The following is a 24,736-nucleotide window of genomic DNA, read 5'->3' as shown; positions in this document are numbered from 1 at the left end:
GGAAGGAAACCTTTTTTTTTGTTGCCTTTTACGAACATTGCCGAGTAATATACGTGAAATTGTTGGATTTAAATACACTTTTTTTTTTTTACAGAAAGCAGAACTAGCATTTTTTCAATTTAATTGATTAAGCAATCATTTTTCAAAATTTTAGTAAAACAACTTCTTTCATTTCATGGATCTAAAGATTAAATATTAAAACATAAATTGTAGAGATCGGAGTTCTTAAACTATTATAAATTTTAATTTTAAGTATATTTTTCAAAGTTTAAGTCTACAAGATTATTTATTTCAAAACCCAAAAATATTCAAAGAATGTTCTTGATTTTAGAATTAAGTAACTACTTTACCAAATTTTGTTATTAGTACAAAAGTCGTGATAACTTGCATTATTTATTTACTTGTGTTTATAGATAATATTCTTTATAATTTAAAAATTTTCTATGATTTGTTATCATAAAACAAAATTATATTATTTGATTTAATTAATTATATATATATATATATATATATATATAACAACTAATATGTCTTCCCTACTTTTAACCACCACTATGAAATTCCGATTTTACTATGACCAACAACGTGGCGTTTATGACCTTATTTTCCTCATACTACAAACACAACACTTTCACTGCATTTGAAACCCACTTAGTGTCTGTCTAGATGTAGCGATCAAAATAATTTATTTTTGTTAGAAAGATGAAAAAAAAAGAAAATCGTAAATAACAAAAAAAAAAAATTTTGTGGACATTCACAATGGTACGAATTAACAAGAAATCCAAGCGTGAAAAAAAGAAGAAGAGAGAGGGGCATTGAAAGAATAATATATATATATATATATGCATCAGAAATGACATAAAAGAGAAATCATTTTACAGGAAAATCAGAAATTGTACTCTCTATGATATATGTATCATTGTATCAATTGCAAAAAACTCGACCCTGTCCAAAGACCACATCACCTTTGTAAGAAAAAACACACACACACACAGAAGAAATCGCCAGTTCTTACCAATCTCATATTTCTGTCTCCAGTAGCGAGAAACAGAGTCCTGTGGTTCGAATTTTATCCAGAAAGAGAGTAGATAGAGATTAGGAACTTGGATCCAAAAATGAACCTATGAGCAGTACATTATGCTCCGATGCAACGGCCAAAAACGGGACATAGACCGTTGTCTGATTCTGCAGATCCTCGGTTTTCGTAGAGGCCGTATCGGTTTATCCTTAGTTCTACACATCAAAGAATTGAAGTTCTCACCTTCTAAGTTTTTGCCAGCCGCTGTTGGAAGCCGACCATTCCCAAACTGAAACTAGTGATGCGGTGTAAGCACTGCCAAGACAAAAAAAAACAAAGAAAGAGAAGAAATGTCTGTTAGATGCATAAAACCGAAGAATCGATTATCGAACTGTTGGAAAACCCTAGTGACACTTTTTTTGCTAGTCTAACCCGACACAGACAGACAGAGACAACATGTTGTTACTAGCATGTTTACTAAGGTGTGTGATAAAGATATACTAAAGATTTTCGGTAGTGATGATCTTATAGAACTGAAATGTGGAAAAATATGTCAGAAGGGGGCAACAATGGGGGATCAACTAATCACCAGAGACAAAATTAGGCTGATGGGTTGCCTTCGATATTCGTACCCCACTCTTCGTCAGCCTCGCTTCCGTTGACAAGTACTGCCCCATCTGTTGAGTCTGCATCAGCAACTCCCTCTTCTAGATTCCCTCCTTCTTCATACTGTTCCTCTACTTCCCCGTCATCCTTCTGTTCGTCATGCCCATTCTCTTCCTCTGCCTGCAACAGCATGATAAAAAAAACTCTAAAGAACGATCCTGATGGAAATGAACCGGGATGTTGCATCATAAACTTCACCATTTTCGGGAGCTTTATGGGTAACCCACAAAAGATGCAAACAAAACAGTTATTTGTGGTCAACGTGTGAAGCATAAGAGACAGCTCAAAGCATAGAAGGAATATGAGAAAGCTATTTGTGAATCTTGTGCAAAGACACGTAATGTCATTACTAATGTAGAAAGCTGTGAAATATGTAACTGAAAAAAACTGCTGAAGAAATCACCTCATGATCGACATCTCCATTTTCAAGCGTTTCTTCTTCCTCAAATTGCATGTTTCTAAACGTTTCCACAAGTGTCATGTGGGATTTATCAGCATGGCTTGGATAATTTTCTGCTGCAGTATAAACTCCCCTAAAGATGAAGAACAGTCAATTTGTTGCTATGTACCAGTGAAATGTTTTAGATATTTCCGCCATGAACCAACTCATTAGAGTGACATGTCACAATCAGTGGCCTAAGAATGTGATATGGTCATATGGGCATCCATCCAGTGAACATAATAGTCATGTTCATTTGTACAGGAATACGCCCAAGAATATGCAACTCGAAAAAAAAAGGCAAATGGATCCAAAAAGGGTGCAAGTAATACCTCATCTCTGCAGCTTTTTCTTCAACAGAAAGAGCAACTTGCCAATCCTCAAAAAGATTTGGGTACTCTTCAGGATCAGCCAAAGATTCTGCTGCTTTTGGGTTAACCTGGAGACAAAGGTAAATGTAACTTTAAAACCATATATTTCCACTTTGATCTTAGTATACTAAAAACAGTGGAAAATAACCTTGCTAAGATCTTTCCTCCAAATTGCAACTATTTCAGAAACTTTGCTTGGAAGATATGATCGTGCCATCAGAGCAGCTTCTGGTATCCGGTTGCTGGAGGGGAAAAAGAAGAGTTTTACCGACAACACTAGGCACGTAAAATTTGATTTCAAAACTAAGAAGAGGACAGCAAGAATTACCTCTCAATCAATAGCTGCAGACAATCTTCCAATTTACCCAGCATGAATAGGCAGAGAAAGGCGACATTGTTCTTCCCCTGCTCTTTAGCAAGAGATGCAAGTTTTGAAATCCCTTCAGCATCTCCTAGAGAGGAATAGATCAGCAATAAACCGCTCAAATCCATGGCGCACTTCATGCAATCCTCGGCCATTTGCAACTGCCATGATAACACGTACAAACAAAACTTAGAAATGTGCATATAAATGAGATGAAACAACTAGAGAAGACGCATGAATCTTAGTGCTATCTCAAGATCTACACATGAACTCCTTTCTGAATACAAGTTCAGAACAATTGAATAAATTATCATTTGCAGACAACCTTTCTCCGTTTACCATCACAAACCATAGGATGAAAACATGAAGAGAAGACATACCTTTCCAGAGGACATGGCTAACTCTCCTAACTGCTTCCACTTAGACTCGCTCTGGGCTTCTACCGCAATTTCCTGCAAGAATGGAAAGCAAGAATATGTAACGTGATGCTACTTCCGAAGTAGTCAAAAGTATTTCTAAAAACGAATGATCACCCCTGTATCATACTACCTTTGCGATTTCAAGCCTGCCCAGTTGTATAGCCAACTCGAATCTGTAGTCAGGGTCTGTGGCAATTTCTAAAGCGTCTTCAATCATACCCCGTGACTCCAAGAAACGAGCAACACTACGTATTGGAAACATTTTCCAAACAAGTTTAAACGAAATACCAAAAATACCCCCTCATATCTAACCGTTTTGGTAAGCATACAAGTGTAGTCACACAGACATTCACAGACACAAAACAATCACTGTGATCTTCAAAAAACAAACATGGGAAAAATTAAACTAAAACATCAGGCGACGATGCAACAAAAGATAAAGTGCAGTAAAGAATCACCAGTAAGTATAAAACTCTAATAAACCAAGTGTGTACCTGTTATGCTGCTCTTTAGGAATTGTGGGTAAGATTTCATTGGCTTTTTCCAAATCACCTCGCATCACGAGAGTCTTGTACTCAATCAGGCTAAGCAGTAGGGTATATCCTATAACGCTATTTTGCAGAGAAAAAATCAAGAAGTTAGAAATTTTTAAAACAATTAAAATTACAGTCTGAACTAAAACTAGAAATCTAGGCACTAACTTGAATTCTTTGTCGATCAAGTATACACGACTTTGATTAGCAAGATAGCCTAACAAATACATTGGCCGGTCTAAATGGTACATTGTTGTCACCTGTTAAAAGATTGGCAGTTAAGATTATGCTTGCTCATAAAACCATAAATAATTTTTAAGTTATCAATGACACTTCGGTAATACCTCGCCTCCAACGCAGTAGTTGAGCCTCCACGAAGAGTTGTTGTAAATAAAACAGTCACCAACCCATATACCTGTTCTAACACGTTCATCATTTTCATGGAGAACCTCAAAAGCATCGTCAATACCATCTTCATCACTTGGCCTTCCATTATCAAAGTGTGAGGAGACCAAGTCACGCTGCAATAGTAATAACGAGAGTACGCATTCAACACATGGTGAGATAAAACATAGTAATTGGTCAAAGAAAGCATAAGTGGACAATCCAAAGAGCCTAAATGATTTTGAGGTTGGAAAGGATCCTCACGTTGTACTTCAGAATGTAGAATGACGTATCACTAGCAATGGCTACTAAATCACCACTATCAGCCCAATAAAGATTCTGCAAATGGTTCACGGCAACAATGTGTGTTAATAAAGGTGGGGAAAGGGATACATCGACCGAAAATAATGACATTAGCTTGCCTACAAACGTTGAAAGCAAGAATCAGAAAAACGTGATTATTGATATCAAAGTCTAAGAGTGAAACTGATCTAGATTTTTACCTTTACAGTGACATCAATCCGTTGAATTAGCCTACATTCAGCCCAATCATAAAAGCAAATGAAATCATTAGAACACATAGCTAACAAGGTTCCTCCAAAAATCTTCTCAGCTGAGAAAGTAGGCCGGACACTCCTCTTTTCCTGAAAGCATCGCCTGTGTTAGTATGCCATGTCCAACAATAGCTAACCCATGGTAAGTATCTAAAACTTCTCCAAGACAAGAGCGACATGCCAAATTCTAAAATAACTTAGAGAAGCCACAAGGATAATACTAACCTGGAAATTTTTGCTGAAAATCTTAACCTTTGATGAGCTTTCTCTAACTGCGTATTCCCCGTCAGATGACCAAACAAATTCCAGCCCAGGACCAAAAGACCTATTTCTCCAAGCCAAAGCTGTGTAGATTACGTACTCGCCATCACCACAGACTACGACAAATCTTCCGTTAGGATTGTGCTTCAAGCTCTGAGAGTAAGATAGCCAAATGTGAGGGGCAGTATGGTAGAGACATATCAATCCAGAACAGATACATGCTTTGTGTCGCAATTTTCAGATGTTATAAATCTGAAGTTCAGTTTTGCCACCTCTTCCCATTTCAAAAATAACTATTTTTCTTTACCAAAAAAAAAAATAATAACTATTTTGTTTCAAAGAGCAACAAATTCCTCAGCTGACAGTGAAGTAAACAAGGCTGTTTGAAAGGCAAATTTCCATCGTGCCCCATAACCCCATAAAGTAGGATATGCGAGAAACCGGTAACCCAAATAGATTATACACTAATGCATAACATTGCTAGAATTGGAATTAGCGCTGTATAGTAACACTCACTTGTGGATAAAGATCACATGTTCCCAACTCTTTAACAGCCAAGGGCAACCTCTCACCATCAGTAACCTACAGTAGAGAAACAAAAACTCAAACAATCAGTCAAAGAAAATAAAAAGTTATATCTTACTCGGTAATGTCAAGCCACGATATAAAAGTTACAGTTAGGAATTAGACCTCGTGATCTGCACCAATACTTTTGATGTTCACAGTTTGTATTTCATTATGCTTAGCCCATATGATTTTCCCGCTATTGTCCATACTTGCGACTGGAATTTCTCGTCCAAGTTTAACCATAATGGCTCCCTCATCGTACCCAATCACAACCCTGTAAAATACAAAGAAAAACCTCATTAATTGTCCAGTATGTCTAGTGGAATAGAGTACCAAAAATTGAGCAATACATAGAGGCCTCAGTAGCTACTGAAAAATCTAAGCACCCAAATCTCTTTAAATCACTCAAAGAGAAAATGAATTTAGTCATGAATGTAGACAAAGGAAATCAATGAATATCCGGTAACTGTTGTTGCACTAACCACTAACCATTAAGGGGAACATCTACTCCTGAAAAACCATCCTAGCAAGCATTAAGTTATAAAGAGAAACAGTAGGGAGCAAAATTCCTAAAACTCACCGGCGTGAACCCTTCACGTAACCAATGGCCCAAACTCTCTCAAGGCCATAATTCAATGTGTTCTCTAGCCTGCAAGAAAAGGTAATTCTTGAGATCTTTTTTTGACTGGGGACACTAAATACAAGGAAAAGGTATAAAAGGATCATGTTCGAAAGGTATATAAAAAAGAAGCTCAATAATTAGGTTTAGTTGGGCATTTATATCTCAAATACCTGTATGTGGTGGCATGCCAAATGCGAACAGTGCCATCCTCAGAACCTGTGATGATAATTGGAAGCTCAGAATGGAAACAAACTGCGGAGACATTGTGTGTGTGCCCTTCCAGTGTCTGGACACAACTCTTGGTTTGATAGTCCCAAACCTGATTTCCCAAATTTCATTAGTAAATGATCAGAAGTTATACATTTCCATAAAGAATATATCATCAAAATAGACATTTAAAGGGAAGAAAACCTTAGCAGTGTGATCATCAGAGCCGGTAATTAGATAGGGCTTATCGCCCCCTGTGAAATAATCTACACAGTTGACTCCTTTCTGATGAGCATCGAGAGTAAAATTTGGGTCCGGGGAACCAAGATTCCAAATCTGGAGGCAAAAAGACAGGTAGAAATTGGATGAGTGAACACTCTTGAGAACCTTGAACCACAAACAGGCTAGAAAATGTAAACATTTCATACCTTTATAGTACGATCAAGTGAAGCACTGGCAAAAGTGTTGGTGTCTTTTGGATTAAACGTAACTTGCATCACGTAGTGGGAATGTCCCTCAAATATCTGAGTACAAGCCCAACCCTTTTCCCAGTCCCAAAGCTTTATGAGCATATCATCAGAAGATGACAGCACATATGGAAGGGTTGGATGGACAGCCACACACCTAACGTAATCAGAATGGGCCTCAAACACTTTAACCTTGTCCATTGTATTGTAGTTGTATACACGAATATACATATCATCAGCTCCTGCCACAACCCATTGTTTGCGTGCTACAAACTTGGCTGACCTAACTGCAAAATCACATATACAATTCAGAAAAAGTAGATAAGGCATGCTAAAGCTCTGTAACAGAAAATGATTCTAACATCAGAATGAAAAGTTGGAAAACTGTTATACCTGGCAATTCAGTCACCTCGAAGGATTTTGCTATTGTCTGGGCATTATCATGGTAGATTCAAGTTAAAGGGTAATCCATAAATCTTACAACAGTGCCTTGAAGACATGTGATACTTTGAAACCTCAGAGTGCATTAAGATAAAAGAGTTTCACTGCTAATTTTGGTCATTCCACGTCACAAGCTATTGGTGAAAAATACAAGCACAACACGATAGATAAACACCATCCAAAATATCCACAATACCTGCGTCTGGTAGTTCCAAATACACACAGTTCCAGAATACAAACTTGCCAGGATCCTGTATCATCACAATATTTCACATTCCAGTCATGTACAACAGATAGGAACTAGGAAGATACAATACAAGCCTGAAGAAACTAAATATAGTTCCACCAAAAAAAAAGTTTACTCAAAGAAGAATAAAATTGTTCCTCCATCGCTACTGCCAAAATGTAACATAAATAAACATAAAACCAAGTAAGAGAAGCCAGCGCAATCAAAGTTGAAATTGTTTACCATGGCTCTGTTGGATGCAGGTCTACAGATTTTACTCTTTCAGATCGTTGAGCAAATTTCCTCTGAATAAATCATAGAAGCAAGTCGATCAACACAGCAGAAACCCAACTGGTGCAAAACCAAATACAGGAAAATAAAGAGATCCCCAACATAATTTGAAACAATACCTTGATCTCAAGTCTGAGCGGCTGTTGCAAAAAGAAAAACAACAATGGAACACAGCAGTAAGTACTAAATCAAATACAAAGATCTTAGATTAAAAACATAGTACTTGTATTGTGTTGTTTGGTTTTCAAGTGGTAATCTTTAGAATAAACAGTTGGTCAAATTCTCCTTCCGTTCACATGGAGCAAACACCCAAAGAAAACCAAATAAATTATCAGAAACAGCTTAAATCCAACACGAAACCTAATCGTTGATGGAACCAAACCCACAAATCACCAGATCTCCTCAAAATTCGAAACCTATGATCTCTATCTCATTCTGTTAAAAAATGCCAGAGATTCCACTGGATTTCGTGTAGGCTAAAATCATCAGCAACAACACAAAACGGCAACATTTTACAATTTCTTTACAACATATTAAACAAATCGGAATCAAAACCCAGACGGTCGGAGATTCCACAGTCTAACGCTATAATTAGGGATTAAACACAAGAGAAAATGCAGAAATCAACATCGAATCGCAACAGATTTACTCGAGATCTGAAGAAAAAAAAAAGGGAAAGGGATTTCACCACACACCATTTTTACGGATAGAGATTCACGAGAAGGACGATAAGCTAAAGGGATCTCGAGTTTCGTCCAAATCTGCAGATCGGAGATCCAAGAGAGACGTTAGGAAGAGCTCTGGGGAGAAGAAATGAGGAGAGAATTGAGTAAGAAGAAAAACATTTACGAACTAAGCAAAAGAATTACGAGAATGCCACTGCGTTTGGGCCTCTTGGGATTTTTTTTTTCTTTTTTTCTCTGAGTTTATATGTTTTTTAAAAATGCAATTAATATGAATTCTCATGTGCAATTAAAAAATGAGATATAATATATGTATTGATTGATTTGAAATAGAACCCAAAAAATTGAGAAAATAAATCATGGAAAAATATAAGCCCATTAAAAAGGGCCCAGTCCATTAAAATAAGAAGAAATCGACTCAAAAACTGAAGGCCTCTGGCGTCAGCCCACTACACATGCTCTAATTATTTTTTTTTCATTTTTAAATAAATAGCTAAATTGATACTTACTAAGACACCCATATAAACGATTACACCACTCATGGTAGTAGATACCTAAATTATTTAATATGGACGTTACAAATAATCTTGCGATACGTTTGCGTTGAAAGACGGTCCATAGGTAGGAAAATTCAATTCTAACATACTCTAGTTAGTTAGAATATGAGATTATTTTGATAATTCATTTTTAATTTGACGTTCATACTTATTTTTGAGAATTTTAAAATTCAATATTTATTTTGGATTTTTTTTTATAATGTTAAGAGTATTTTATATGAGATGCTTTGGTGTATGCGTGTACATACCTCTACACGAAGTTGTAGGAATTTCCTCATGAAGTTTGGGTTTTTTCTGAACCGATCAATTTCGACTGATTTACCTGTTCCGTATGGTTTGTCAGCTATTATGTGAGATTTAGGAGGTTTACTGTCCGAGATGATTTCCGATCCGCGGAGTTTGTCGACGTCCGGTACGAACGGCTGTTGCGATGGGCTCACACGGTAACCAAAAAAAGTGTGAAAATTATAATAGTAACGAAGGAAAATATAATCATATTATAGGTTTTGATTGGCATAAAGAGGGGTCGTCGTATCTTTGTCAACTATAAGAAAACATATACCGGAATATACCGGAATCAATCTTCAATGCTTCTCACTTCGCAGCACAACTTAATTGAATATCAAGCAAAAATCCTATCACGAATAAAATAAAATAATATAATTGCATATTTTAATAAATCTTTATGTGAAAAAACCGCAAAAAAATAAAAAAAGGTTAGGCAAAATTGAGTTGGAAGTTGAAAGGGAAGACAAAGTAATATAAAGAAATAAGATTAGTGCAAATCATCATTGAATTTAGAAGCATAATGAGAAGTTCGGAATGCAAATAAAATCAGACAAAGATTGCACTTTCACTTTCTGCCGCTTAGAATGTTTTTTTCGTGTGGACACCACCTTTGGTCATATAATGAGAAGTTTAGAATTGTTAAATGAGGTTTAATAAATAGTTTTATAAAATCATTTAAAGCTTTGAATTTTTTGTTCGGATTAACAAAAGTCAAATCGAAATATATTATAAACGCACGGTTTAAATTATGTTGATGAATCGCAAAACAAAATATAGGAATATTTCAATGACATATGCTTTGTTATTGTGTTAGTTGCCTGTTTTTTTTTTTTAATTTGATCTGTTGATCCGGTTTGGATCAATCTCTCCGGGTTGGTTTGATTTCAGAACGGTTTAGGTTCATTACCGATATGGTTTGGTTTCTAGTCTCGATTATACCGGATTCTCGATTGAAATTTAGGGTTTCTTCCTATCCATTCTTTTTATATAGGTGGTTTTACATAATTTTCATCGATAATGATCTTTATTTGTGTAAAAATTGAAATGCAAAGCAGGCCAAAATTCAGTTATACCGAATTCAATGTAAAAACATTATAACAAAGCAGAAATCATATGTATTCTAACAATGTATCCTCATTTTCGTATAAAATACGGTCGACAATAACGTTTTGTTCTTGATTTTCAAAAGCTATTCAAAATGGCAATCTTATGGTAAAAACGAACAAGAGCATCTAATTCACACGTGAATTCAGTAAAAAAAATATATAAAAAATCTTTGCGACATCAGAAATGTTCTTTGATGGATCAACAACACAACAACCCAGCATATGCTTAACATATTATTCCTCATTTAAAAAAATTAACTTAATGGATATTTAAAACAATTGTTAATGTTCGAAATTCAATTAAAAATACACCATTTATTTCTCGTATATTATAATCTGCTAAAATTCAGGATTACTCCGCTACTCACGTCGATATATTATTCAATTTCTAAATATTTCTACCTTTGAAATTTCAAAAAAAATAAAATCGGGTCAATTAGAAGCAATGATTGCATGGAGGCAAGATAAAAAGCATGAGAAGGTATATTCCAAGGAATAAACCGGTCCACTTTATGAAATTTTTGAAACATGAAAATTTATAGACCAATCAAAATTCCCTGACGGAATTCCATTTTACCAAAGGCCATCCACCTAATGCACTCATATTCACGTCCAAGTCTTTTTGCCATTTGTAGTTACAAGGCCAAATGCAAAGCAAACACACACACATATATATATATATATATATATATATATACATATATATGTATATATATATATATACGCACACATGTGTATGTGTGCGTGTATTGATAGAGACTTGTCTTTGTTCATTGGAACCTGCAACATTGGTTGATATCCATTCTTTGTTGCTCTTCCTTTTTTTTTTATTATTATTGCATGATGATACGTTTTTTCATGGCAGAATCTATAAGACAATGACTGAGTTTGATCTGTCACTTAAATCAATATGCAAAAACATGGCATTGGAATAAATTTTAAAATCGTATTTTTATATCTGGTGGACTTGTAATAATATAAGTACAATGTATCAGAACTATTTTGATTTCAAAGCGTTGGAATCCATTGAGAAAATTTTGTCAAAACCCAAATGAAGGAACACACAGATTGAACATTAGGTTTCTGTAATGATGATTCTCAAGAATAATAATGATCCTCTCACTATATATCACATTTTCTCAAATAAAACATGAAAAACATGGCATTGGAATAAATTTTAAAATCGTATTTTTATATCTGGTGGACTTGTAATAATATAAGTACAATGTATCAGAACTATTTTGATTTCAAAGCGTTGGAATCCATTGAGAAAATTTTGTCAAAACCCAAATGAAGGAACACACAGATTGAACATTAGGTTTCTGTAATGATGATTCTCAAGAATAATAATGATCCTCTCACTATATATCACATTTTCTCAAATAAAACATGCCAATTATGCATCTCTTATATATATATATATATATATATATATATGTGTGTGTGTGTGTGTGTGTGTGCATCTTCCACTTTGGCGAACTTATTAATTTCCAGCAACCGTGGCCTCCAAGAAAATGAAACTAGTAGGCCAAAAACAACACTAAGGATTATACCAAAACGAGCATTTTCTTCCATCCCTAGTGGTACACACACACACACACGCATATATATATATATACATATAGAGAGGGTAAAACATGGACGGTTACATTATTTTAATTTTTGTTTGATTGTTTACAAGGAAATACAAAGATGCTTGTTTAGGACATATATTCGTGTTTAGTACTTTATTAATTTCCAACCGCAAAACAAAAAAAAAATAAAAATATATGCACGAGTTAGAAATAAAAGGCAACTTAATTCAGAAAGATTCATTTATTCCATATGTTCATGTATTTGCATAACTATATTATTCATGATTCTTCATATGATATATAAATTTTTGGACCGTCTATGTGTTTTCAATAGGAATAATTAAATACGCCACTAACATTGACTAATTAATTTAAACCGTCCACTAATGCAACTTACATGCGTGCGTGCCCTCTCCTATCCCCATATGCGTAATTGCGTGCAAACGATATATATTCTTGAGAATCCCATCTTCTGTATATCAAAAATCGAATTAGTTACGTGTTGGGGAAGAAACCAAATTTAGATCCACGATTCATAAAAACAAAAATATAATGAAAAAAGATAGATGCTTAAATATGGTTCATCGATTGTGGCTGACTGTTTATGAATTACCCCACGATTCCCATTATATTTCTTTTAAAAAAAAACCCTAGATAGAGAGAGAGAGAGAGAGTAAATGAAAAAAAGAATAAAAATCCCAATTTTAAAAAAGTACGTGGGGTTAGGTATTAGGAATATAAAAAATGGAAACACAACACAATAGCTTCTACTTCTCGCCGCGTATTGCAGGAGTCCCGTTTGCTAGGAATATATATATATATATATATATATATATATGACTACTAATGTATCAAGAAGAATACGACCATATACTATATATAACTCTAAATACATATATACGCCAGAATAGTAACACCCCTATGATATAGTGATTTAGATGTAAAAAAACCTATAGAGTTTTTTTTTTGTTAAAAAAACTATAGAGTTAATTAATAGACAAAGTTCGAAAAAAAAAATATACACATATTTGCGTGTGTAAACCCATATACACAATCCAAAAGAAATATGTATATATTAACACATATGCGTATATTTTATGTATTCTATACAAGTTGGTCCAAGAATGAAGGAATTTTCCACTATATATATATATATATGAAACAGATCAAGAAAAGGATGTGTTTCTTTAATCTCAGATTTTTAAATATTTATAATTTTGAGGAAGATAGAAGGGTTGTGGGAGATCAAGATTCAAAGCAGCATTTCTTGTGTATTTATTTATATGTATATATAAATAATGTATAAGAATCTAAGCAATTTTGGGGAAGCTTTATTTATATTTTCTCCATAAATTAAAATCCATTTAAACGTGTCATTGGTTAGATGGGTTCTCCTCACGTGCCACGACCAAAACGAGGGTCAAAAGGTTGTCGTCCATTATTTCCATTTGATCATATTTAAAAAATATTTAACGGTCCACGGCACTAAAAAAAATATTCTAATAGACTTGGCGGAGTTAATCTTGAACCCTTTTATCCAATAATTATTTAATTAAATTTACTGTCACGTGACTTCTCTTAAAACTACCACAAGATATTAATGCTCATCAATAAGCCAAACAAACATCTATTTTTCATAACAATGCAAACAATCATTTATTTTAATACATGATTTATTATATATTATTGTTCAGTAAATAATTTACATGCAATAAATGTTCAATAGATTGGTTTAAAAATTATTGATTAACGTTTTTGCAACTTTTTAGACACCCAATCTGTATTTCTTAACGATAAAAGATAGATTAGAACATACAAAAGTAAAGACGGACATTAAATTCGGGAAGACAAAGTCATTCCAACTATTGATTTAATTTAGATTCGATTAATTTAATTTAAAAAAAAAATACATGCAATCGATTTTTACATCAATTTGAATATCATAAAATAATTTTCAGTTTAATTTGATTTGATTATACATGTCTATAAGAAGACTATGTATTTGGGTTAATTTGATTTTGATTATTGTTTTTCGGTTTAGCTCATGTAGTCCGGTTTAGCTAATTCGTTTTGTTTCAGGTTATATAAGTATTGTTTTCATTTTGATTTAAAAAAGATAAGAGAGAAAATTTCTACAAAATCGTTTCTCGCTCTCTCTCCTCTTTTCTCTCAGTCTCTTCAATTTCAAAATGGTATCATGCGCCTCTATGATCTTGGAGTTTTCATTTTGATTTTGTAATCCGATGTCGATACCAGCTGAAGTTTTTGATGAATCACCGATTCCGGCTTCAGGTGTGAATTCTAGTTCGTCCTCAACTTCAGATCCATATGTGAATCCCTTATATCTTCATCAGGAGACTCGTCAAGCTTGGTTCTAGCTACGGAGAAACTCCTTGGTGAATCTAACTACAATCTATGGTCCCGATCGATTATCAAAGCTCTAAGTCCGAAGAATAAGCTTGGATTCGTCTATGGAACGGTTGCCTGTCCTGCAGAAAATCGTCCTGATTCAGGTGCGTGGCAACGTTGTAATGATCTTGTTTGCACGTGGTTAAACAACTCAGTTTCGGTGGAAATCAAGAGTTTGGCATTATATCTCGATGTTGCGAGTGATATATGGAAACACCTGGAGACGAAATACAAGCAAACAAATGTATCGAAAGTTTACTCAATTCAGCTTCAGCTAGATAACTTGTTTCAAGGAGATTTGAATTTGAATGCGTATTATACAAAACTTACAACTCTATGGGAAGAATTGAAGAATTTTGATCTGTTTCCTTGTTGCACATGTGGTCGATGCATCTGTAATGCTGAGATGAATTAATTTTCATGATAGAAGAAATATGGTGAAGTTTCTGATGCGGTTGAATATGATGTGTTTGTTCCTGCTAGAAGACATATCCTAATGTCAGTTCCATTACCAGATTTGGCTCGTGTCTATAACCTAATTGTACAAGATGATCAACAGAGGCTGAACTACAACAGTCATGTAGACTCAGTGGCTTTTCAGTCTTCAACACCGTATCAGGCTCAGGAACTTAAGTCTAAGCCTCCATACTCTTTTTCGGGACAGAGCAATTCTAGTCAGAATTCTCCCAGGTCTAAATTGTTTTGTTCACATTGTGGAATGAACAATCATACGGTGATAAATGTTTCAAGATTTATGGTTATCCTCCAGGATACAAGGCGAATCAAGGACAGAATAAATGACAAAATAGACAACCTCAACAAAAGTCTTGAATTTTTGGAGGAAACAGGCAAAACAATCATGTTAATATGGTTGATACTGGAGCTTCTTATATGATGGAACATTCTCCTGCTACCACAATTACTTCAGGACCAAACATTGATCAGTCTGGTTTTGATGAAAAGGCTGAAGCACTTCTGGCACAGTTTACTTCACAATTACAAGGCCTTAGACATTCTTACAATGGTTCAGATTTCACAGCCTCTCATCCCCAACCGAATTCACCAGGTACATCCATATTTCCAGTTTATCTACCTTTAAAAAATCCATTTCTCTACCGCATGTGTGTTGGATTTTGGATACAGGTGTTAGGAGTCATGTATGTTGTGATCTATCTCTATTCTCTGATATTCAATCCATACCACCTGTCACTGTCACTTTACCTAATGGCGCTGCTATTCAGGTTACACAATCTGGGACAGTTTTTCTCACCTCTCTTTTGATTCTCACCTCAGTTTTATTTGTCCCACCTTTTTGTTAAAATCTGTTGAGCATCAGTGCTCTAACACGATTCTCTCCTTATACAGTCACTTTTACTCATAACTCTTACATGATTCAGAACCCTACTCGGGAATTGATGATTGGCAAGGGTGAGCAAAAGCGCAATCTATACATATTGGAACTGCAGAAACCTTCCTCCATTCGATATTCTCTTCCTTCTTCACTTTGCACTGCAGTATCTACAACCAACATTGACATTTGGCATCAAAGATTATGACATCCTTCATTCCTGAAAATAAAGTCTCTTGGACAATCCTCTCAGATAATTTTTTCTGATTCAGACTCTCAATTTGATCATTGTTGTATTTGTCCAATGGCTAAACAGAAATAGCTTTCTTTTCCAATTTCTGGGAAGTTATCTTCTTCTCCTTTTGATTTAGTTCACATTGATGTGTGGGGACCTTTTCATATTTCAACATCTGAAGGATATAAATACTTTCTTACCATTGTGGATAATTGCTCTAGAGTTACATGGATTATCTTTTGCGTTCTAAGTCTGATGTTCATTCAAAGTTCCGCATTTCTCTAAACTTGGTTGAAACACAGTTTTTGACAAAGGTTAAAGCAGTTAGGTTAGATAATGCCCATGATTTCAACTGAATATGGCGGATAATCTCACGAAATAGGACAACTCGTATGCAGTTCTGAAGCCGCCATGAGTATTGGGATTGTGACTGCCGTCGTTCATGATGTAACTTGCTCAAGAGAACTTTCTTAGTGATGAACAAACTTTCTCGAGAAAATTTTCTGAGAAAGTCTTCACTTTGAGAGGAATAAGCAGGAACAGGAGCGATGAAACTTGTATTAATAACGAAGTCTCAGTAGGGAACAAGAATAACTGTGAATCATTGTATCAGTAAGAGTGAGGGTATCGTATCTAGATTTAATGTCATTGGATCTCAAAATCAATGTAGATATAAATGAATCGAATTTCTATCAATATATAAAATATAAAGATTTATATAATAAAAAAATTAACGATTTTAGAATGTGTGTAGTTTAGAATTTGAGTTTTAACTTAAAAACATAACAAACAAACGAACTTCGATTTACTGCTTTATTTAAACAAATGGGCATCTATCATTATTTCTCATGTCCTTATACTCCTGAGCAAAACTCAGTAGTAGAAAGGAAACACCAGCACGTTTTGAATGTAGTAAGATCACTCTTTTTTCAGTCAAATATTCCTTTAAGTTTTTGGGAAGAGTGTGTGCTTACTGCTGCATATTTGATTAATCGTCTCTCTACTCCTGTTTTGCAACATAAATCACCTTTCGAAGTTTTAACAAAACAAAAACCTGTTTATGACAATTTACGGGTGTTTGGTTGTCTGTGCTATGTTAGCACACTTTTAAAAGATCGACACAAGTTTTCAGCACGAGCAAAGCCTTCTGTTTTCATTGGATATCCACAGGGTATAAAAGGTTATATTTAGATCTTGAAACTCATAAGGTCTCCATTTCACGAAATGTGTTTTTTTGTGAAGATAAGTTCCCTTTCAAAACAGAGTCTATTTCTGATTCTACTCTTTCATTCTTTCCAAAGTCTACTTCTGATCCTTATTTTCTCTATGACTCTGTTTCTCCTTCTTCTACAGTTGTTTATGATTCATTACTTCAATCTGTCTTGTCCCCTGTTTCTTCACCTTCACCTTCTCTAGTTCACAATCCTATTGATATAATGTCTACAGAAGATAACCGAGTATCAGAGAATATTCATAGACCACACAGACAAGCTCGTGCACCTGCATACTTATCTGATTATCATTGCTACCATATTACCTATTCTAGACCTCCACCTTCTATCCAAACTACTCCATATCTCATATCATCCTTTCTTTCATATAATAACCTACATTCTTCATATAGAAACTTTATTCTTTCCATTTCTACTGAATCTGACCCTACATGTTATACAAAGACTGTGAAATTTAATCATTGGAAGGATGCTATGGTTTTGGAGTTAGAAGCACTGTCTCAGACCAAAACATGGATTGTTTGTGATTTGCCTGAGGAAAAAAAACTCATAGGTTGTAAATGGGTTTTTAAAATAAAATATAATGTTGATGGATCTGTGGAAAGATATAAGACAAGGTTAGTGGCTAAAGGTTATACTCAAGTGAAAGGAATAGACTATGTGGAAACTTTTAGTCCGGTTGCAAAGTTAACCACTCTTAGATTGCTTATAGTAATGGCTGCTGCTAATAATTGGATTTTAGATCAAATGGATGTTTATAATGCATTCTTGAATGGAGATCTTGATGAAGAAAACTGCATGACTTTGCCACCGGATTTGCTCAACTTCAAGAGGAGAAAGTGTCTTCAAATTCTGTATGTCGATTACAGAAATCGTTATATGGATTAAAGCAGGCATCTCGCCAATGGAATCAGAAATTATCTCATGTTTTGATTGATGCTGGATATTCTCAGTCACATGCTGACAATTCTTTGTTTTTGATGAAGAAAGGTGATCTGATTGTGGCTGCTTTGGTCTATGTTGATGATATTTTAGTAACAGGGAATGATGTCGTGATGGTTAAATAGCTCAAGGATACTTTGCATTCCAATTTCTTGGTTAAGGATCTTGGAAATCTGCAACTTTTCTTGGGTTTGGAAGTGGCGAGATCTCAAAAAGAAATATTACTTTGTTAACGTAAGTATTGTTTGGAGTTGCTGGAGGAGTTTAGTTTTCTAGATTGTAAACCAGTAGTTACACCTATGGACTTCATATTAAAATTGACAAAGGATTCTGGAATTCTACTGGAAGATGCTTTTCATTATCGAAAACTTGTTGGGAAACTGATTTATCTTGTTGTAACTAGGCCTGATATTTCATTTTGTGTCAAAAAGCTTTCCCAATTTATGTTACAGCCAAGATCATAACATTTACAAGCAGCATATCGAGTTTTGAGGTACTTGAAAAATTCTCCTTGAAATGGTCTGTTATATGCTGCAGATAATTCTCTGTCTCTGATTAGTTATAGTGACGCGGACTGGGCTTCTTGTCCCGACACGCGACGGTCTGTGACTGGTTTTTTCGGTTTTCTTGGGAACTAGCTTGATTTCATGGAAATCCAAGAAACAAGTTACAATTTCTCGAAGTAGTGCAGAGTCGGAATATCGGGCTTTAGCTCAGACTTGTTGTGAGCTCACTTGGATTGCATCTTTGCTAAAGGAGCTTTATGTCGAGTTTCCTTTACATGTCATTCTGTATTGTGACTCGCAATCTGCCATTCATATTGCTAGTAATCTCGTGTATCAGAAGAGAACTAAACACATTGAATTGGACTGCCATGTTGTTCGTGAAAAGATTAAGAGTGGATTTCTACAGGTTAGGCATGTTGCTTCAATGGAGCAAGTTGCTGATCTTCTTACGAAGTCCCTTACAATAGATCAGATGGCGTATTTGACCTCCAAAATGGGCATTCAAAATGTATATGCTCCATCTTGAGGGAGTGTATAAGAAGACATGTCTTTGGGTTCATTTGATTTTGGTTATTGTTTTTCGGTTTAGCGTCATGTAGTCCGGTTTAGCTAGCTCGTTTTGTTTCAGATTGTATAAGTACTGTTTTTATTTTGATTTTAAAAAGATAAGTGAGAAAATTTCCACAAAATTGTTTCTCACTCTCTTTCTCCCCTTTTCTCTCTGTTTCTTCAATTTAAAAAATATTTTAACTGAAATATCTATCTAACGAACACTAAATATCGGGTAGAATTACTCTTTTTTTTTCATCTTAAAAATATTATTGTTTCCAACCTGGTATAGACGTTACGGACCAAACTAATAAAAAAATCTATAAATATTAGAATAAATGTAAGGCTATTTATCTAATTAAATTATTTTCTATATATGTAAAAGTACTAACAGACGATTGCATAACAAATATAAAAAAAAACTCGTGAAAAAAAAGGTCAAGAAAATGAAAACTATATGGGAAGGGGAGATATGGGGAATAAAGTGCGGGTCTCTTTTGCAACAAAAAATAAATAGGAAAAGAATCTTACAAAATCCATGTGGAACTCTCCGAATGGTTGTTCACTTTGTCATTATCATCTATATATTTGATTCTTCAATAATTCATCGTATATCTATGTTTATATATATAATTATATATGCATGTGTGTCAGTGTGTATATATATACATATACATTATGCTAGTCGTATTGGCCACTTTAACTTTGGAAAGATATGTGTCCCTTGAAACCTACCATTTTGGGTGAGTGGTTGGCCAGAAACCAAGCCGCGGAGATTAGATACGAAAATTATTTAAAAATTGGATATTCATGACTACAAATATAAATTTGGATTTGTTAATTTCAAATACCGGATATAATAATATCTAACAAAATTACAAAATAATTTTAATATTTATTAAACACAATTAAATTATATGTAGTTTTTAATTTTCCGGATAACCAGACAATTATACCAGAATGTTTAGATACAGTTTATATATTCTCAATTTTTTATATGATCGATTGCACACCAACGCGAAATACATACACAGGTATATATGTGGGTGTGTGTGTGTGTTTGAATATATATTATTTTGGTATTAGTATAGTTGTATAGTTGAAATATATATGTGATTATGAACCTGTAAGAAATCTATCTATACATCTTGTTATCAATTATATCATGTATATATATGTATATATATATATAATAGAGCTAATTTCACAAAAACGATAGATAAATGCAATTATTGCAGTGCTTAATTTCGTGGGGGTAGATTAACCAAGGGTTAGGGACCCTCATGTAATACGAAAACAAAACACTTACCAAAATTAACAATCATTAGTGTAATTAAGGCCTAATTATTCACAGAGTCATCATTAAAAAGGAGCAAGTTGTGACGAATGTTGGGCCAAAAGACAAATAGGTAAAATAGTAATCATAAGTCGGTAAGATACGATTTTCAGTCAAACTTTTCATACTTCCAAAAAAAAACATGAAATGAATGTTCTTTTTTTTTATGAAACAAAAAAAATGTAGGTATTATTTTTAACTACAGAATTTATATTAGAACAGAAATATAAAATGTTTAAAAATCAAATAAAATCAATAAAAAATGAAATAAAACAAGAATTTAAATGCAGAATAAATTTAACAGAAATCCCATATATATAAGGTCAAATAAATATAATTTTTCTAAAATTTAAAAAAACGATAAAATATTGACGTTATTAATATTATATATTATATTCTTATTAGATAAAATATAACCGCCGTTGTAGCGGAATTGATGAATCGCAATTCAATAAGTAATGATTAGTGTTGGGATTAATTAATGGGCGCTTTAGTTTTGGAAAACTAGGAAAGATTAACAAAGTGGTCAAATATAAGTCTATTGATACACTCTTTATGTATATATATGGGCTCAAAAATCTTCAAATGTGTCAACTAAATTTCTTTTATATCTCTAATTATACTTTCACTGTCTCCCGTTTATATTTAATTATAATGCTAAATATATCTATGTTTTCTTTAATAAGTTATAATAATTTCTCCTAGCATAAAATAGAACGGTCAAAACATTAAGTGACTCATTTTACTTATAGATTATTAAAATAATGCCTTGAAGAAATTTACGATAAATCCATTATATTTTTAAAGTTGAATTGTTTATTATTTTTATTAATTTTATCCTTTTTTATTTCTCAGTGCATTAGCAAGGTTTTTTTAATATAGAAACGTTAAATATTTTATGACAAAGGTGATAATAAACCCGTAGCAGTTAATTCAGGCACACCTATTAAGAACATTAATTTCGTCATGCAAATATTTCGGTAGAGATCTCCAAGAACCGAACATACAATGTATGTAGCATTGATGAACACATTTTAGGTATAGTCTTTTGTCGACACAACAAAATCTAAATGAATTTAATAAATTCCAATTTATAATGTCCCATTTATGAATTTATTGTGTTTAAATTTGCAATGTACTCATTTTTAGTTTTTTTTTTAAGGATAACAGAGTCGTGGAGAGACACAGAGGGAATGCATGGAGCACCTGTCCCATTCGATTTTTATTATTTTTTAATTAAATTTTAAAATATATATTCCATAAAGTCTTTTACTATTTTCACTCAGAAAAACATTTTCCCTTAAATTAATAATAAATATTTTTTTCATGATAAAAAAATTTAAAACCATAATAGGAGCACCAGTCCCGTATATTTTCGTTACCTTTTAAATTTTATTTTAAAAATTACATTTCATATAGTTTTGTAATATTTCCAAAAAAAATCGAATACAGTAAATGTAAAATAATTAATTTTTTTAAATATTTCTTCTTGTAAATAGAGTGAGTGTGTCATTGAATACAGTGAGTTGAACTGTGCATTGGTTGGGATTAGTCTTTTCAACTCAACATGCGAAGAAGACATAAAACAATAGTATAAAATTTCCCGTTTCGAATCAAAATAATTTAAATTAGAAATGATCATTGACCGCATATACTTTGTAAATATATTGTGAATTTTTTGGAAATAAAATACGGAAAAATTGTTTAAAATAATAATAAGACCAAAGAAATTCCAGAATTTACAACCAATTTAAGAATTTTGCACGGTTCAACAAAAAAAATTTGCACGGCCAAAAAAAGAGAAATGCAAAACTTTATTTTAACGGAATAAAAATAAAGAGATAGAAAAAAAGGCAAGAAAAAAAAAAGGAGAGGCATGAAACTTCAAACCTAGAATCTCAACTACGAACGGTCCAGATTGGATTCCATTTTTCTATATTTGTTTCAATTTTTTTTTCTTCTAGTAAATGTGAGTGGATGAAATAGTTCCCACACCTAATAATCAATATTATATATATATATATATATAAACAAGAACTAATGCGTTAATATATAGTTTTTGGTATAAGTTAATATATAGTTGAAAAATCTTTTAAAATATAGTATGAAGTTATAAAATATTAACAGATTTAATATTAACAAATATTAATTTTACTGTAAGATTGCATATATTGGTTTAAACTCGTCTGTGTTTCAGCACTTTGTAATATTCATGAGCTTAGATTTATAAATTTTCATGCACTTTTTCAATATTTTATGTACATATTTTCTTAATTTGTTTTCACATAATATATATATATATATATATATATAAAGTTCCATAACGGTAGCATAGAAATTCAAAGTAGAAAAGAAAGAATGCTAAACCGGACCATATATGTGTTAATAGCAACTAACCTTATGTTTTCGTTTTAGACAATATATCTATCTTGGATAGGACAGAAATCGTATTTTTATAGTTATATTGGTTTTTATGGTTTTATCAAAACTCGAAAAAGAATAATTCGGTTTTAAAATTTTTTAACAAAAATATATTTTTTTATGCTTTTACCAAAATTTTTCCTTAGATAAAAAAAAATATTTTTATAATTTCTTAACTTTTAAAGACCAAAGCATTAAGACCCAAAACTAAAATTCCAAACTACTACTATTAATTTGTTTTTTACAATGCCTTTTTTATTTTCTATTTCCTCTTTTTAATTTTCCTTTTCCATTTTGACATTGGCTCCATAATTTCTGTCTCAAACCCTACCGAATCATGATAAGATTAACTTCAATAAAAAAGAATTTATTTATTTTTATGGCGACCATTAAAAGTGGAGGCCCCACTATCCTTCCGTATTTAACACCTTGGGAATCAACGCCCGTTCACGGAAACATAATTAATTTGTATAAATCCATATTATATCTTACATCATACATAGATAATCATCATCATTTTACATCCAATCCGTAGATTTCTTTCCATCTACTCCATGGATTATAGAATTAAAATACCATAAATAATCTATGTAATTTATATTTTTGCATCTTGCATGGTCTCTATATATGCCACTCCGATGACATTTTTTCTACTTTAGGTTATATAAAAAAAATGGTAAAATGAACACAAATCTCTTTTCTTTTTCCTTATAAAAAAAAAAGACTGCTTTTGCGACAGAGAACCGCCCTCTCATATCGTCTCTCTATAAATACATAACCTATGAAACCCTCTCCCCTCACAAATCCAACAAACCCCAAAAACGCATAAAAAAAAGTTTGATCTTTTACCCGAAATTTCACATATTTTCATATATTTTCTTCTAATTATAAAAAAAAAAGAAACCAGAAAAAAAAACCAGTCAAAATGGGTCATCATGGCACAAACAGAGTAGAAAACATGTCGTGTCCCTGCAATGCCACAGCCGCGGAAACAGCGACCGGCGTTTCGAACGCGAACGCGACGATCGTGGAGATACACAGCGTTTGTATGCCGCCGAAGCAAACGGCGTTTCAGAAGCTGAAGCATCGCGTCTCGGAGATCTTCTTCCCCGACGATCCGCTGTACAGATTCAGGAACCAGACATGGAGGACGAAACTGGTTCTGTGTTTGCAGAGCCTGTTCCCCATCTTCACGTGGGGTCCACTTTACAATCTCAAGCTCTTTAGGTCCGACGTCATCTCCGGTCTCACCATTGCCAGTCTCGCCATCCCTCAGGTACCTCTCAACTTCATTTTTTATTTATTTACACAACATGCAAAAAAAATGATTTTTTATATATTTTTTTTTTCTTTTTTTTTTGTGTAAAGATGAAAAATAAAAGGTCTTTTTGGGTGAAAATATTTTGAGTTTTCTTAGAAGGGTTTTCTAGGATACCGAAATTCATAAAAATAAATAAATCATAAATACATTTTTTGGTGTTAAAATGACATTTGCGGAGAGATTTAGGTCTTTATTAAAAAGGGATCTTTTTTCCTTAATTTACACATATATTTATGTCAGTATATGTTGATTTATCATAATTGTTACAAAAAAATGCTATATATTTTTTTTAAAAAGCACTTATCTTTTCTTTTTTGAGGCCTAAATTCCGTAATTAATAAAAAAAATCCGTAATTAATGAGGTTCATCACTTAATTTGAAGTGGGGGGGGGGGGGGGT

The 24,736-nt window shown here is 33.3% G+C and overlaps 2 protein-coding genes across 5 annotated transcripts in view; one reads left to right on the top strand and one right to left on the bottom strand.

Annotated features, from left to right (window-relative positions):
* Window positions 1–837: 837 nt before the first annotated feature.
* LOC104818003 (coatomer subunit beta'-2) lies at window positions 838–8,718 on the bottom strand. 4 transcript variants are annotated; one of them, XR_772591.2, is made up of 26 exons: window positions 8,526–8,655; window positions 7,950–7,970; window positions 7,783–7,844; window positions 7,510–7,564; window positions 7,266–7,302; window positions 6,834–7,159; window positions 6,610–6,741; window positions 6,369–6,517; window positions 6,157–6,225; window positions 5,700–5,850; window positions 5,526–5,591; window positions 4,974–5,162; window positions 4,698–4,838; window positions 4,459–4,533; window positions 4,155–4,331; window positions 3,979–4,070; window positions 3,772–3,888; window positions 3,408–3,522; window positions 3,239–3,310; window positions 2,823–3,019; window positions 2,643–2,736; window positions 2,456–2,562; window positions 2,088–2,217; window positions 1,651–1,804; window positions 1,262–1,333; window positions 838–1,055 (listed from the first exon to the last, which is right to left on the bottom strand). XR_772591.2 is itself a non-coding variant. In XM_010547426.1 (26 exons), exons 2-25 carry the CDS (start codon window positions 8,526–8,528, stop codon window positions 1,619–1,621), a joined length of 2,763 nt encoding a protein of 920 aa, XP_010545728.1. In that variant the 5' UTR covers window positions 8,529–8,591; window positions 8,700–8,718; the 3' UTR covers window positions 838–1,333; window positions 1,608–1,618. The 4 variants fall into 4 exon arrangements, 2 of the variants coding, with proteins under 2 accessions (XP_010545728.1, XP_010545730.1); XM_010547426.1 differs by adding an exon at window positions 8,700–8,718 and having other exon boundaries at window positions 838–1,333; window positions 1,608–1,804; window positions 8,526–8,591; XR_772590.1 differs by having other exon boundaries at window positions 1,035–1,055; window positions 1,608–1,804.
* A 15,132-nt stretch (window positions 8,719–23,850) lies between these two features.
* Window positions 23,851–24,736, top strand: part of LOC104818001 (probable sulfate transporter 3.4) — a 5,244-nt gene continuing 4,358 nt past the window's right edge. The window contains exon 1 of the mRNA XM_010547425.2: window positions 23,851–24,292. Coding sequence (XP_010545727.1) covers window positions 23,942–24,292 — 351 coding nt within the window. The 5' untranslated portion in view covers window positions 23,851–23,941. The remainder of the gene's footprint in view (window positions 24,293–24,736) is intronic.

Source organism: Tarenaya hassleriana, unplaced genomic scaffold (genome assembly GCF_000463585.1).
Source record: "Tarenaya hassleriana unplaced genomic scaffold, ASM46358v1 Cleome28, whole genome shotgun sequence".
Taxonomy (NCBI): Eukaryota; Viridiplantae; Streptophyta; class Magnoliopsida; order Brassicales; family Cleomaceae; genus Tarenaya; species Tarenaya hassleriana.
The sequence above is the reverse complement of the archived record's forward strand: the minus strand, read 5'-3'. Positions and strand labels throughout refer to the sequence as shown.